At 29.5% G+C, this 13,762-nt stretch overlaps 1 protein-coding gene across 1 annotated transcript in view; it reads left to right on the top strand.

Moving 5' to 3' along the window:
* Positions 1-2,687: 2,687 nt before the first annotated feature.
* The window catches only part of LOC110888202 (probable LRR receptor-like serine/threonine-protein kinase At1g56140), a 33,738-nt gene continuing 22,663 nt past the window's right edge, over positions 2,688-13,762 (top strand). Inside the window, 3 exon segments of the mRNA XM_022135741.2 lie at positions 2,688-2,845; positions 13,248-13,440; positions 13,562-13,633. Of these exon segments, the coding sequence (XP_021991433.2) occupies positions 2,725-2,845; positions 13,248-13,440; positions 13,562-13,633 (386 nt within the window). The 5' untranslated portion in view covers positions 2,688-2,724.

Here is a 13,762-nt window from a genome sequence, read left to right as displayed (position 1 = left end):
GGTTCAGGAAATTCGGTACCGGTACCCATGTACCATTTGCTTCTCTCTGACCACGGGTTTCATACGAACAACATCATTACCATACAAGTTTTTTGGTTGATTTTCTTTCGGTTATCTTTTAGTGTTTTTTTTATATTTTCTTTTTATTCTTGTCAGCGGTTCCGTGCGCAACACTCTCATAGTGATTTCAAAACACATGTAAACACAAACTCCAAACCAATGGGATGCTGGACGAGGGTTTGATTCGTATAATGGGGTATTAAGTGGATTTAATAGGTGCACATTGTTAGAGTTGATGCCTATTCGGCAATGAAAGTAAATAATAGGGCGTTTGACCCCCGAATTTTTCGTTCGGTAGTGTTGTATATGTAGTTTTCATATAAAATTTTTTGGTATAACGTTTTCGACCCCCGGTTCAATAGAAATTTTTGGGTGTATACGTTTTCGACCCTCTGTCGAAAACGTCAAGCTTCGCCACTGACATGGTGATAAGTTACGAATCAACCATAAGTTGATTTTTTTAATGATTTAAATTACATCTAACCTGTCTTCAGAGGAGCTCAAACCCTAAATCTCAAGGAAACAGCTTTGCTAATTCTAAACCACCAACCCCCACCCCTCCTCTCTACATACAATTCAAATCATGTGGTCAATAGTCTACAACTTTTGCCTGACTTTTAATTTATTGGTGATGTTGGAATTTTTTCATAGGGGTAAAATCTTTTGGAGATCGGTCATCTATATATATGTATTCAATTTTTTTTCCGGATCAAGTCGGGTCACATGAATAGAAATGCATAAAATAAGTAAAAAAGAAGTCAATAGAAATGCATAAAATAAATGAAAAATAAGTTTATTAGAAAGGCTATTCGGGATTTTAGATGAAGGATAAAGAGAATACCCTCGTTTTCTTTTTTGTCAAAATTTTATAGGGGTCTTACTCATAGGGATGATGTCAAATTTTCATTGAGTGGATCTGGATTTTATCATACATACACAAGGAAAAATTTCATGGGGGTGGCCGCCCCCATACCCAAAACATAGGTCCACCATTACCTTCTAGTCAATATACAAACAATCGTTGCGTGGAAGTATGATGGATCCTTGGGCCATGGCTGCCAAGAGTCGATGATCCTACCATGTTCACAATCACCTATAACATTTTTTTTTCTTCAAACAATATTTGACAAATACATAGATATTAATTACATGGTTCCCACATAACCATTCTAGGGTTGTTTCAATATGCAATAATGTGTGTCATACTAATAAGTTATTTTTAGGTTTTATACCTAGCTACTTGGTTTTATCATTATTTTAAACTAGTATTAAGCACCCTCGCGTTGTGGCGAAGCGAACACCAATATCACACTACTGTCAACGACCACCAACACTGAAGTTGCGGCGTGTTAATGCGAAGAAATTAAACCGAAACGTAAAATATAGAATAGAATAACTAAGTCGATCTATGACCCGCGCGTTACGATGAACTCGCGTCTATTTTTTCCCGTTTGAAAGGTTCGTCATAACGCGCGAGTCCTAGATCGACTTAGTCATTCTTTTCTATGTTTTACGTTTCGGTTTAATTTCTTCGCATTAACACGCCACAACTTCAGTGTAGTGTTGGTGATCGTTGGCAGTAGTGTGATATTGATGTTCGCCCCTGCCGCAACGCGGGAGTGCTTAGTGCTAGTTATATTTATATATCATCACCACCATGTAAACCATAATGCATAGATTACAACCATTATTATATCTATATATAATATATATCATTACAACTATACAAACCATAATGCATGCATTACAACAACCATTGCATGGTCTATATATAATATATAATTAACTAACTAGTTTATTTAATATTAATTGAAAGTGTACTCCTTTTCATTACAAAAACACAAGTTTCTTAACCAAAAAGAGTGTATCAAGTCTAGCCCATAACGGATGATTCAATCAAGTTGTTTGTTAAATAACATATATAGAATGTGTAACCACAAATGCAATTCTTCTAATTTCAACAGATATGTTGCCTTAATCTTGTGCGGGTTTGCTACATGAAGCTACACATCAAAAACGCTTAGTGAAAAAAAAAAATTAAAATAATAATTTTAAACCCCCCCCCCCCCCCCCAATCCGTATATGTAATCCACCCCTGCTAATGATGATGTATATATCAACATACACAAACAATGAATGCATAAGTGTAACACACATATGTAGTCATTGAGGTATTTCATAGAGCAATTGATGTTCATCAAACATATCATCGACATCAAGTAATCATCAAGGGTCAGTGTTCATCTGAAATTAACAAGGAAACCTAGCTCCGACCAATCAGAAATTAGCATCTGAAATAAGCTGCAATCAAAGAGCCCTTAGGTATTTTCCAAGAGTTGAAACTCCTCCATCAGATATAGAATAATGAAAAGTGACATATTGACTTTTTAAAAAGGTGTTTAGCTGACTTTTCAAATAGCATATCATGATATCAACATGTCATCATGTTTGAAGACTTTGATATAAAAAATCAGGAAAGGGTGTGTTTGAGAAGCATTTTTCAAAGATAATTATATCTTGATGTAGAAATATGTTATTAATAAAATATGGAAGAATTGGAGACCTGTCAACAGCAAGTAGATTACAGAAAAATCTGCTTCCACTGATGCATGTGATTTGAAATAAGAAGTTATTAAGGAGCTAGCTTGCAGTTGATTTTGTGAGATGGAAGGTGGCTGCAGAATCAAGTTAAGGATTTTTAAGGTGGCTTCATGCTTATGGCTGTGGTTTATTATAATCACAGCCACCCCAGCGCAAACTCAAAACACCACCGATCCAGCTGAAGGTCTCTCTCTCTCTCTGAGTTCTCTCTACATTTATTTATAGTCTTTATTTACTATATATTTCTCTGTGCAATTATAATCAATGATCTCCGACTCTCAATGGCTGCTACTCATTTCCTCCGATCCTTCCCTCTCTTTGTAAACTGAATTCTAAAGCTCGTGAATCTAGTTTGCTTAATCTAGCTAGATCATGAATCACTTTTGTTCAAGCAAGCTCATGAGTCGAGTTTGCTTAATTGTGTTATTTGATCTTCGGATAAAGACACGCAGCCAGCGTACAAATGTGTCTAGTCGTCTAACAAATTAGAAACACGTGTAGACAACCCAAAGAGCTTTTACCAAGCAATGATATGATTTATACATTTATTTTTTATAACATGTTTATTTATTATAAAAAATGTTTAGTTTTTAATTGTATAAATAGATATAATAGATTACGTTTAAATATTACATAGTTAAAATAAAGAGTTAAATGCCATTTTAGTTCATGTGGTTTGGGTTATTTTGCCAGTTTAGTCCAAAGGTTTCATTTTTAACCTGTGGGTCCAAAAAGGTTTTACAGTTGCCATTTTAGTCCACTTGGTTAACTTTATCCATTTTTTCTATTAACGAGAATGCCAATTCGGTCATTTTGTATGTAATTCTGTTAACTAAAAGGGCAATTTAGCCATATCAAAAGACCGAATTGGCCTTCTTGCTAACAGAAAAAATGGATGAAGTTAACCTAGTGGATTAAAATGGCAACTGTGAAACCTTTTTGAACCCACATGTTAAAAATGAAACCTTTGGACTAAACTGCCAAAATGACCCAAACCACAGAGACTAAAATGACATTTAACTCTAAAATAAACATAACTTAATTTATATAACTTCATAGGTTTCAATATATAGAAAGTAATTAACAAGCCCAAAACATTATTCAATGTACTAAACTTAATAGATAATAATACTAAGGTCCAATACATGTGGATGGATAAGAAACCAGGCTAATTTATGTTTAATTAGTGTCAAATCTTGTCATTTTACACGCCAACAAAGTAATTAACACTTTAAAATTAAATTTTTGAATTGAAAATTATTAAGTTATTGTGGATTGTATCTATACAATTCAAAACAGTTCCTAAACAGTTGTAACTCAATTATTTTTTAAAAGGGAAATAAATTAAAAAAACAAAGACGTATATGTAAAAAAGGTTCCAAGTGTAAACTGCTATAAAAGAAAATGATTATTAAATAATGTAAAATGAAATGAAGTTTTAACTTGTACCTTAATCTCAACACACTTTTGCAATACTATTCTCTTTAGTTTTCTTTTGCATATAGGTCCTGTGTATTACACGGGTTGAGTAAATAAATTTATATACTAAATAATAAAATATTATATATTTAAAAATTTCCTTTATTGCATGGGTTGAATAAATACAATTTTATATATTAAATAATAAAAAGTTATATATATATATATATATATATATATATATATATATATATATACAAGAACCATATTGTATGTGTTAAATTAATGTAATTTTGTATACGAAATAAAAAAATTATATCTTTAAAACCACATGTATTACAATGGTTGAATAAATATAATATTGTTTACCAAATAATAAAGTAATACATCTTTAAAATACCTCATTTATTACAAGAGTTAAATAAATGTAATTTTATATACCAAATAATAGAAAAGTTAGTAAATGTAATTTTGTATAGTGACAATAAAAATATTTAATATATTAATACATAGTTTGGTTTTCGTGATAAATAATTTGTTTTATTTAAAATGTTTTAAATTAACAATTTACAATTTCGGATAATATTTTATTAGAAAAATAGAAGAATGGTATTCGAAATTTAAAGTAGGATAAAATTTAATATTAGCTCATTATTCATTTATTTATTTAATTAATATAAGATAAGTTTGGAAGTGAGGCGAAAAAATCTTAAAATAAATACTTACAATGAATGACATGTGTCACACATTAATGTTGTATTATATAGTATAGTATAGATAAAAATTTAAATTGATATATAGATTATTTTGTTGTAGCAAAATTTGTTAACCAAATCTCAATAAATTTAACCCATTATTTAAAATTTGGTAAATGTATAAATGATAAATAATATTAGTTAGAGTAAATTACAATTTTGACCCTTGTGGTTATATCACTTTTACCCTTTTAGCCCAAAAAAGAATCTTTTTAACATCTAAGCCCCCAACGTCTTTTTTTCTAACTCTTTTGGCCCATAACACTAACCCCATCCATTGAATGTTAGTGGCCAAAAGGGTTAAAAAAAGACGTTAGGGGCCAAAAATATTAGAAAAAAAGACGTTGGGGGCTCAGATGTAAAAAATTCTTTTTGGGCTAAAAGAGTAAGAGTGATATAACCACAGGGACCAAAATCGTAATTTACTCTATTAGTTAAATAAATAATATTATAAATGAGAAGAGGATTAAACTAAATAATAATTATCTATAAGAAATTAAACTAAATAATATTTAGTTAGAGGATTATCTATAATTAATTAGAAAAGATTAAACTAAAATAATACTTATCTATAAAACATGGCCTAATATGATGATAAGTGTTCCTAAAATGGTTTCTTATATAGTATAGATATAGATATATTCAAGTGTTTGCAAGTGAAAATAAAAATAAATTTGATGATGGAAAAAGTGGTGGTGAACTTAATGTGTATCATATCATATAAGTGTATAATATTTGTTGTTTCTGCTACGTGTGGACTTTTGGCCTACCCAAATCATTGTGTAAATTTGTTCTTTCTCAAAAAAAAAAAAAAAAAAAAACTGTATAGAATATTTATTTCTCGTTTAAGTTGTCTAACAGTGACGCATATAGGAAGTTTTGTTAGGTTAAAATAGATCAGGTCAAAGAATTTGTTGAATTCAAGTTTATAGGTTCATTGACAAACATTCCATTAAAATTTAATTATTTATCAATTTACATATATTTTTTTTCACACGGTTTAATGGTATTTTAACTTTAAAAAAATATTTCAATTAAATATGAGTTGGTCGGCTAACCAGAATTGAATTATGACAGAATTCTTATTAAATTTGATTAAATATTATTGATAATAAAAATTTGTATTAGATTAGATTTTAGATTTGATTAAGTATTATTAATAATAAAAAATTGTATTAATTTAGATTAAATATTATTATTATTAGTATTATTAATTATTTTAATCAATTAAATGAGGGAATGACAAGTGTCCCAAAACAGGTTTCTTTTATTATATAGTATAGATTGTGAATGAAGTTTGAAGAAAACAAACTATAGTACGTAAAAAAAAAAAATAAAGGAAAATAAACTATTCCTTATCATGTTTTGTTTTGATATATACAAATAATCTTATCTTATCTTACTATATAATAAAAGAAACCACTTTAGGGACACTTGTCACCATATTAGGCCATCTCTTATAGATAATTATAATTTTAGTTTAATCTCTTCTAATTAATTATAGATAATACTCCTACTAAATATTATTTAGTTTAATATCTTATATTATAGATAATCCTCCTACTAAATATTATTAGTTTAATATCTTATGGATAATTATTATTTAGTTTAATCTCATTCTCATTTATAACATTATTTACTTGAATTAATTATATTTGAACGTTATATTTGAACGTTTTGTTTAGTTTGGTATTAAATAGATTTTACGAAACTTAAAATAAAATTAATTAATATTATTTATCATTTATACATTTACGGAGTTTTAAATAAAGGGTTAAATTTATTGAGACTTCGTTAAAAATTTTTGCAACAACAGAATAATCTATTTTTATCACGAAAACCAAACACGGGGTTTTTTAAGGATATATATGTTTTATTATTTAGTACAGAAAATTACATTTATTCAAACCATGTAATGCACATATTTTTAAAGATGTATTTTTTTATTATTTGGTATATAAAATTACATTTATTAAACCCGTGTTATAAATGAGGTTTTTTAAAGATGTATTCTTTTATTATTTGGTAAACAATATTACATTTATTCAACCCGTGTAATATACGTGGTTTTAGAGATATAACTTTTTTTTATTTCGTATATAAAATTACATTTATTCAATCCGTACAATATAGTTCTTATAGATATAACTTTTTATTATTTAATATATAAAATTATATTTATTCAACCCGTACAATAAATGAGGTTTTTAAAATATATTATTTTATTATTTAGTATATAAAATTTATTTATTCAACCCGTACAATAAATGTGTTTTTAAAAATATATTATTTTACTATTTAGTATATAAAATTTATTTATTCAACCCCGTGTAATACACGGGGTTATAACCTAATTATTTTTAAAAAGAAAATAAATAAAAACAAAGAAATATATAATATACGGTTCTAAGTGTAAACAGCTACAAAGAAAATGATTATTAAATAGTATAAAACGAAATGAAGTTTTGACTTGTACCTTATGCTCAACACATCTTTTACAATACTATTCTCTTTGGTTTCCTTTTGCATATACACTAGCATCGAAACGTAGACCATCTCGAATTTATACATACATGTATGCAAAAAATTAGTTTTTAAAAAGGAAAGAACAAAAGGAATAAACTCAAAACTTTAGAAACTTGAGAGGATTAAAATGGTATTTTATAAAGTTTTTAAACACAACGACAAATTAGGTTTCTAAAACGGAAATTAGCAAACGAATGCTATTGAAAAAAATTAGTTAAAAATTTAATAGGTTAAAAATTGGAGGGGTAAATATATTAATAGAAGATGGTAAAGGGTTAGGATGGCTATATGCAAAAGTTGAGAGGGGGTTTAGTGGAAACCCCACCGACATTTTCCCTTAATATTAGTAACTTTTTGTAGAATAGTAATTAAGTTTTAAAATTGTTCTAATTAAGTTACTCAAGTTTCAAAAGTGTTCCAATCAGGTCATTCAACATGCATTTATCATTAAAATTAAAGGTTTTTCATCCATTTCATAGATAACCATGGTAATGTGGATTTTGTTTCTTTTTTCCCTTTTATTTGATGCTAACGTCGAGTGATGACGTGGATTGTAGCTTTTTTTTTATTTTTAATATAATTAAAGTGTTCTTATTTTTAATAAATATAATTTCATATATTAAAATAATCCGACCCCAACATCTTATGCTCCATTTTTTTTCTTGACACATGGAAAAAAGGACATGGTTTGGTTTGAATGCTAAATTATCTAATTCGGACATGGTTTGTACATGTGTGATTATGTTCATGCGTGATTATGGGTTTCAACATGCGTGATTATGGTTTTCAACATGCGTGATTAGGGTTGTTGAGTTTTATAACGTGCGTAATTTCATCTCGTACACATCATACGTTAAGGAATATTGTACGATAACCAATCCCTATATATATATATATATATATATATATAGTGGAGGGTTCAAATGAGAAGATTTTTTTTGTAAGAAGAAAAAAGAAGAAGTTTCAACCAATAAGAATGCTCTATTTTACTTCATTTAATATTTGCATTTAATTTTAATATAAGGGTGTATTGGTAAACTTATATAAATCATTAATTTGTATTCTTCCCATTTTAATAACTAACTAAATTAAATTTGTAACTCCTTTTCAAAATATATATTTTTTCCAAATTAAAAAAACAACTTTATTTAAAGTGTAGAATAAATTACTAGTTGTGAAGGATAAATTACGAGTTGTGTAGGATATATTTCGAGGTGTGCAGGATAAATTTCGACTATGTAGGATAAAATTCCATAATGTGTATGGTATATGTAGGAATATTTTAATATGTGTAGGTTCTAGATTATATGTAGGATAATTAAAGATTAGTTGACTAATTAATTAAAGAGTAAAAAATTAATGATATGAGTTACAAATGAAATAGTATTTTACTAATATGCCCTTTCTTCTTTTTCTTCTCACATTAAATTTCTTCTCAAATGAACATTTCCCTATATATATATTTCCTATATATATATATATATTTCCTATATATATATATATATATATATAGGAAGAGGTTCCTGTAAAAAAAAGTTTTTTTGTGAGAAAGATAAGAAAGAATCTACACCATTAGATCAAAGATCTAATGGTTGAGATCATAATGGCAAAATTGTAAATAATGTTTACTATTAAACATATTAATTTTCTAGATTAAGGGCATATAGGTAAATTTAACATTTTTAAATTAAGAAACTAACATTAATGCACATGTAACTTCCCTCCGTCTTTTTTAAACGTCAATAACTTTTTATACGTAACTTTTTTTTTAAAAAAAATTACACCATAATAACGAGCGTTCTTTTTCTTTAATATGAGTACCATATTGCTATACTTATATAGAGAAAAAAATATATTTCGATCAGATGTTTAATCCATGAATGGTGTTATATACTTGCTGAATGGTGTTATATACTTGTTGAATAGTGTTATATACTTACTGAATGGTGTTATATACTTGCTGAATGGTGTTTATAGAGATCTTTTTAAAAAAATCCAGTTCCTATAATTAAGGTGGCGGTTATAGAAAGTTTTTAATTAATTGAATTAATGATAAAATTACTTGTTTATCCTTTTGAATTAATTTTGATTTAGGACACATGTCATCTCCACAATATTTCTCACATTTCTCACACTTTTAACCTTTTTTACAATAACCTTACGATATATATATATATATATATATATATATATATATATATATGTATATATATAATTGGACAACCATTATGAATAGTATTTTTGTTTGTTTCTTTTTTTTTCTTTTTCTTTTTTTTTCTTTTAGGGTTTAAACTTTTAATGATGTTTTTTTCATTCGTATTATCGGAACCTATATTGATATTCGCTTTGGATCAGTAGAGCCAATAACGACCAAAGTCACACCACGTAGTACGAGATAAAACGATCAAACTCTCGCCACGTAACGCGGTGGGAAAAACCTATTTTTTATTTTTTCAAACTGGTACGAAAATGATATCGGTATTTGCTTTTATCGATCTTCGCTTTTTGGTTTTCCGATGAGTCGAGCTGATAACGACCAAAATCACGCCGCGTAACACAAGGGAAACCGATCATAGTGCCGCCATATCGATATTGCTTTCTATATATTTATGTGTCAGTGTAAATTCAAGTTGGTTTACGTTTCCACATAAATTTTGTTAGGTCAAATACAATACGTTTTCACGCATATTTTTATGTACGTTTTTAGTTTGTCTACGTTTTGACGTAAATGCTCTTTGAAAACGAGCTGGGTCAAATATAATACGTTTTTATTGGACGGTATAAATTCGAGTTACCTTACGTTTCGACACCGCTGCAACACGCGAGAGAAAAGTACCATTTACTATTTACTAGTTATCTATATATTAAAAAGCAAATGCATTGAACAGTATTTTTAACATATTATAGTATAATGAAATATTATATACAGTTTTTTTTATTGTTTTAATATTATAATAATTGTTGTTTTCTTTACTTTTTAAGTTGGATAAGTTTGGTTTCAACCGGTACTTGTATCAAAAATACAGGTTCGTTATCGGTACATGAAGGTAAAAACAAGCACCAGCCTGGTACATCAAATATATATAAATAGAAAGTGACTATAAATAGTAATTTGATTATATATATATATATATATATATATATATATTCATATCTTTTATCATTTCAATATTATATATATTTTATTTTATGTATATTTTGTTTTGTAATATAATTTAAAACTCATCATTAATAGTAATTTTAATTCTAAAATAGTTTATAGTTTCTTTTTATCATTTCAATATTCAATAAATTATTATTATATTTACTTTTAACTTTAACTTTATATTTATTTTTTTCTTAATTTTAACTTTTAATAATATTTTTGTTAATAATATCGATAATGTCTGAACAATATCGGTATCGGTACCGTATAACATCAATTTACTTTTTTTTAAATGACGTTGATTACACTTTTCGTTTTTATTAATACAATATAACGTTTTATAAAATTTCGAATGTACCGCCATCACGTGCTTCTTATTATGTACGATTCAATCAAAGTTCTATTTGAACGAGTCATACATAGTTGATTTTTTTTGTCATCATAAACCGAACATATACCGACCAGACAAAATCGACACCGATACTATATTCGTTTTTATAGTTTCCTGGACATGGCGGTATAAAATTTGTTGAACACATGATTTTATTCGCAGTAAAGTATTTTTTGGTATCATAATCCATATACAATGTATGTAGACGATACCGGTACCGTAACGAATTAAACTGGTACCAACCAAACAACACCATTACTTGTTCGGGAATTCAATTTTTATGGTTTTCAATGGACCGAACCGCAACAATGCGCACGGAAATCCAACTATATATATATATATATATATATATATAAGCCAATAAATAGTGTTTTTAATATTACAATAACATATACGGTTTTTTAATACTTTTCTTATTTTAATATTATAATAATAATTATTTTCTTTTCTTTTTAAGTTGGATAAGCTTGGTGTTAACCGGTACTGGTATCGAAAATACCAGTACGATCCGGTTCGTTATCGGTACATGAAGGTAAAAACCGGCACTAGTCTGGTACAGAAAACACCAAAAGTCGATGTGGAAATGATTTTGAAAATCTTTTAGTTCGGGAAATTTGGTACTGCTACCCGGTACCATTTGCTTATCCCTGATCACGGGTACCGTACGAACAACAACGGTATCGTGCAATTTTTTTTGTTGATTTTCTTCAACTTTTAATGATTTCTTTTTTTTAGTTTCAGGGGTAGGGATGAGCTCGGTGCCAACCGATACCGAATCGGTATCAGTACCGAAAATATATGTTACGGTACCAGAATATGAAGGTAAAAACTAGTAGGCGCCAAAAGTCAGTACCAAATTGGTACTTAAGATCTTTCGGTTTGGGAAATTCGGAATTACATGGGTAACTGGTGTGGCGTTCCCCCTATTTTCGCCTTCTCGGTTCGGGATTTACTCTCTTTGCACCATAACTCGAGACTTGGGCGGAGGAAGAAGAAAGCATTCCAAAATATTATCATGACGACGTGTTTGTGCATTTGGAAGGCTAGAAACGATAAGCTCTTCTCGAACATACCTACCGGCGACGAGTACTAAAGGGGTGGAAGACACTAAATCTCACAGCTTTCTTTGGATGAGGAATAGATCACCTTTTAAATTTTTGTCATGGAACAGTTAGGGTAACTTTGATTTTAAGGTTTCGCTTGTTGTCTGTTTTTTACTAGCGTCTTGCTAGTTCTTAATAAAAGTAGCCGTTACCCCAAAAAAAAAAGAGGTTTTAAAAAATTGTATTTTCAGTTTTTTTTAAAGAGGGTAGAGGCAGGGTCAGGTTTGACAATTCCTGAAACAAATATCTACCGACTTTTAATATTTTCCCGCGTGAATGAGCAAATGGCGGTGGTAGCACGATGGTTTACGGTGGTTTTGTGTCCACCGATTTTGATTCGCGGTACAATGAGTGAGATGGTATGTACGCATATTTTGAGTTGCGAGGTAAATACTCGGGGAATTTTGAGATCCTGGCAGTTAGGTTAGGGTAATGTTAGGTTTGGAAATGAAATTCTAGGTCAATATCTCGTTCTCGATCTTATTCGTGTATTGATTTTTCCATTTTGTCATTTTGATGTTTTGAATTAGGGTTTAACATATGGTGAAATAAAAAGAACCGATAAATACTTGATAAACCTTTGACCACTAAACTAGTTGATTACATATGCTTAATCTATTTACTTGAGTGGGAGTCTTGTATGATAAGGGAGTGCTAAGAAGCAGCCTTTGGTTTGAATCTGACTATCGAGATGGCCAAAACTGCTACAGAAATTATTCAGATTACTCACTTACCTTGGGAGCTTCATGCTTTGCCTCCAAGCCGGCCAACACTACTCTGTGACAACTGGCCAGGATGCACTCTTTTTGAGCCAGAACCCCATTTCACATAAACGATAAAAACATATTGACATAGATTATCATTTGTTTGTGAACTTGTCTCCTCCGGTCGCCTCTATACCAAGTTTGTTCCAACCAAGCTTCAAGTGGCGGACATTTTCACCAAGAGCTTGCCTAAACCACTTTTTGAACACGTTCTGGACAAGCTTCGTGTTGGTCCCCCGCCCACTTTCTTGAAGGGGGTATTAACCCATGACAATCAATTTACAGCTCGTGTCAATTATACTATTTTGTTGTATTGAGATTATGCACTTTGCCTTTTTTTTTTTCTCTCCATCTTGGTACGTAGGAGAATGATAGTATTTTATCGTTGTATTCTATGTTTATTGTAAATTAATTTAATGAATATACCAAACTTACACAAGTAACATGAATATGATATTGATTTGAATGAAACTGGTTTTGCAGCTCGAGTTATAAATGAAATGTTCAGCCAATGGGGGATAGCAGAAAGTTCAGTAGCAAATATGAGATGGAACCTAAGTGGAGAGCCATGCAGCGGCACTGCCTTGGACTCTTCCACCTTTGATAACGTCTCTTACAATCCTGGCATCAAATGTGATTGCAGTTTCCCCAATTCTATTTGTCGCATCATGCAATTGTAAGTGGTGGATTTTTTCCCCTTTAATTAGGGCTCTATGTGAACTTTGGAAATGGTATTTTTCCCCTTCAAGTGTTATTTATATGTATTCTGTATATTTTGACAATCATTGCTTTACCAGAAGAGTTTATGCAATGGATGCAGTGGGCACAATCCCAGAAGGACTCTGGACTCTGGTTTACCTTACTAATCTGTATGTATGCAGCTATTATTCACTATTGTATTATGCTATGAATTTCTATATTTGGATTTCTTTTGTATCTTTCGACTACTATTATTTTCATACATTTTGGGATACATCTCTTAGAAAGATGTCTAGGTA

The sequence above is a fragment of the Helianthus annuus genome, chromosome 11, assembly GCF_002127325.2.
Source record: "Helianthus annuus cultivar XRQ/B chromosome 11, HanXRQr2.0-SUNRISE, whole genome shotgun sequence".
NCBI classification, from domain to species: Eukaryota; Viridiplantae; Streptophyta; class Magnoliopsida; order Asterales; family Asteraceae; genus Helianthus; species Helianthus annuus.
This window is presented reverse-complemented; position numbering and strand designations above follow the sequence as displayed.